The sequence below is a fragment of the Hevea brasiliensis genome, chromosome 7 (genome assembly GCF_030052815.1).
Source record: "Hevea brasiliensis isolate MT/VB/25A 57/8 chromosome 7, ASM3005281v1, whole genome shotgun sequence".
Lineage (NCBI taxonomy): Eukaryota > Viridiplantae > Streptophyta > Magnoliopsida > Malpighiales > Euphorbiaceae > Hevea > Hevea brasiliensis.
This window is the reverse complement of record NC_079499.1, coordinates 19,538,806-19,542,071: the sequence shown is the minus strand read 5'-3', so window position 1 is coordinate 19,542,071 and position 3,266 is coordinate 19,538,806. Positions and strand designations below refer to the sequence as shown.

At 34.7% G+C, this 3,266-nt stretch overlaps 1 protein-coding gene across 1 annotated transcript; it reads right to left on the bottom strand.

Moving 5' to 3' along the window:
• Positions 1-454: 454 nt before the first annotated feature.
• LOC131181343 (eukaryotic translation initiation factor 5B-like) lies at positions 455-2,368 on the bottom strand. The gene is made up of 3 exons (XM_058149385.1): positions 2,110-2,368; positions 1,453-1,596; positions 455-1,362 (listed from the first exon to the last, which is right to left on the bottom strand). The coding sequence occupies exons 1-3, from the start codon at positions 2,366-2,368 to the stop codon at positions 455-457; spliced, it is 1,311 nt and encodes a 436-aa protein (XP_058005368.1).
• Between the last annotated feature and the right edge of the window lie 898 nt (positions 2,369-3,266).

Here is a 3,266-nt window from a genome sequence, read left to right as displayed (position 1 = left end):
CACAATCATTCAAAATGCAAGAATGTTGAGAAGCTACAAAATAGCTCCCCCTAAATCTGATATTCAAAGCATTTTGAAGATAATAACATGTTAAGCAATTTCCAAGATTAATTCATCCAAGATCAATTCAACCATAAGTCAATCATAAAGGATTATCATCATATCTTCAATAACTTTCCAAAATAAGTCCAAAATATCTATATCAGAATATGAACCATATAACCACTGAACAAAATTAGTTAACTAAAAATGTACCCAGTTAACTAAAATCATTCTGTCAGTTAAAATATTTTCCTATCTTCTCCTAATTTCTCCCCCTTTTTGACATCAACAAAAGGATAGGCTTTCTCCTATTTTCTCTTATTTTCTCCCCTGTTTAAAAAAGAAAAACAAAAAGACACAACTTTGAAAGTCATAAAGCATATTTCAAAAATCTCAAGATTTTTCTTTACTGCTAAGAATCTGCCACTTCTCCTAAGGTGAGTGGGATCAATAAGTTTGGCTTGTTTCTTCTTCTTTGGGGGTTTTTTTTTTCAGGTATGGTTATTTGGATTTTTGGAGGAATGGGTAGAACTGATTTTCTGGCTTGGGCTTTGGTTCTTCTAGGTCCGTATTGCATGGGTAAAGAGATGGTTGATTCAGGTACTGGTTGAGAGTCAGTAGGAACAATGTTTGGTTGTTCAGAGGATGGGTTTTGGGACTGCTCTTCCTTCTCCTCTTCTTGTCTTGAACCATTTCTGCCTTCACTTTTTCCATTGTCACTGCTGCTATTGCTTTTAGTATGAGATGAGGAGGATTCTCTTGATTTCTCTTTGTCAGGTTCTTGTTCTGCTTCTGATGCCTCTTCTGCAGATTTTTCCTTCTCATCAATTTTCTCTACTTCTTCAACCTCAGCTATCTTACTTTCTTCTTGTACCTTTTCAGTAGCTTCTACATGCTCCTCTTCTTCTTCTTCCACTTCAGAAATTTTTACTCCACTTGGTCCAGCAGCCTTTGCATTGCTAGGACCAGCAGTACCCTGTGGGTAGCTTCCAAAATCTCCAAACTTTCCAAAAGATTCACCAAACAGCATTTGAGCCATCTTCTTCATGAACCACTCTTGCCTATCCAATCTATTAAGCAACATATCCATCTTTGCATTGTGCTCAGCCATAATTCCCTTCTGCAATTCATGAGATTTTTCTAAAATACTCAAGGTCAGTCCACTCATTTCTTTTATTTCCTTCATCATGTCCAGATTTGCTTTACTGATTTTCACAAAATCTGACATTTTCAGCTTCATTTTCTCTTTCTTCTTAGAGCTTTCCCCTTCATCTATCTTAGAACTTGTCTCTTTCAACTTGCTTAGTGGGATGTCTGATTCTGTTTCAGAATTTGATTCTGATTCAGATTTAATCTCAATCTCAGTCTCTTCTTCTTGCTTTTTGTTTTCTTTCTTACTTCTTTTCCTACCATCAACAGCCTTGAATATCTCCTTAATAGGGATAGGATTGCTAAACTTCTTTTCTTTGCTCAAATCAACTCCCATAGCTTGAAATATAAGAGTCAAAGGCATAGCATATGGCAACCTTCTATGCTTACTAGACTTAGCAATCACTTTAAAAATAAAAAATGGCAAATTAAATCTGATTTTGTTAACCAAGTGCCACATAATGCATAAATCAAGGCTATTTGCATATGAGTGACTACCACTTCTAGGATTGAGCAAATATCAAATGAAGGATTGTAGAATCCTAAAATTTTGAGGCACTAAATTGATGTTGGTCATTTCATTTTCAGGTGTACCCTCCGAAAAAATTGATAATTGAAATGCCTTCTCATCATATCCTTCAAGCTTCCTAGAATCTTTGAAGGTTCCAATCCTATTTCCATCATTTAGTAGGTTTAAAACAGAGGCTAAGAATTCAACATCAACAATCTGACTTTTCTTCTTAACTCTCGCACTAAAACTTTCTCCTTTAACAACTTCTTTCACACTTCCATAAAATTCTTGAATCAAATAAGGATAATAATATTCATTCAACTCAGAAAATTCCATCCAACCTTGAAAAGTAAATAATTCTTCAAATTCATAAGGCAAGTTAGAAAATGAATCCCATTTAATGTAACTTGGCTCGAAAATATTTTGTTGCACAAAAGGTTTCGAAGCAAGGGCCTTCTCCATTTTCTTCTTTTTCTCAGAAGGCTCTGACCCAGCAATACCCTTTCCCTTTCTTTTTCTTGCTCGTTCTGCCACTGTCTCTGTTTCGTCATTATTGTTCTCAACTTCAGTTCCTTCTTCTCTCTCCTTTTCGAAACTGGCAGCAGCTTTCATGGCATCACCCATGAATTTTCGAGGTTTGGTAGTCATTTGTTTTAACCTTGCCATCGACCCTTGAAAAATTTCAGTGAGAAGTAGCGGCTTAAGGAAGAACGGGATTTTACCGTTTAGGGATTTTGAGAAAGAAAATTGGGGATTTCTGGTTTTGAGAGTAATTTGGGGTTTCTAAGAGAGTGGAGAATCAACTTGCAGCAGAGAAATGAGGGAGTTTTATATTGATTGAAGTGATATGCAGCAGTTACAAAAAAAAAATTCAAATTTTGAAATTGTGTACAGTTTTTCATGGAGAACCGGGAATCCCTTTTTGCCAAAACCCAATTTTACCCTTTAAAGACATAAAAAGAGCATAACTATGGTCAGGGGTATATTTGTCAAAATAGATTACAAAGAGAGCGAAAATACCCATTAGAAAGAAAGTAATTTTAAATCAGGCGTGTTTTGTCAAATGTACACAGAGGTAAAATTAGTTAACTAATTTTGAAACCCAGTTGGCTAAATATTATACAGGTATAAAACTAGACAACTGCAGTGAGAAAGCAGTTAACTAAAAACACATGTACGCAGAATATAGTACTAACAACATATTTAACCAATTTATGTACCAAATTCATATTAAATGTAATAAATATCATTCAATAGCTTCACTCATGCCAAGTTCTCTTCTAATCCTAAAAAATTTTTTCTCATTTAGTGGTTTTGTAAAAATATCTGCAAGTTGTTGTTCTGTAGGAACAAACTCTAACTTAATGTCATCGTTTTGAACATGATCTCTAATAAAGTGATGTTTAATTTCTATGTGCTTTGATCTAGAGTGTTGGACTAGATTTTTAGTTAAGTTGATGGCACTAGTATTATCACACCTAATAGGAACATGATCAACCTTTAAACCAAAATCTTTTAATTGTTGCTTCATCCATAGAATTTGAGCAACACAACTTCCTGCAGC

Coding starts and splice junctions, on each gene's coding strand:
- LOC131181343 (XM_058149385.1), bottom strand. CDS start 2,368: ATGGCAAGGTTAAAACAAATGACTACCAAACCTCGAAAATTCATGGGT. Junction 1,597..2,109: donor ACAAAATATTTTCGAGCCAA/GTTACATTAAAT, acceptor TTATTTTTAAAG/TGATTGCTAAGTCTAGTAAG. Junction 1,363..1,452: donor GATATTCAAGGCTGTTGATG/GTAGGAAAAGAA, acceptor ATTCTGAAACAG/AATCAGACATCCCACTAAGC.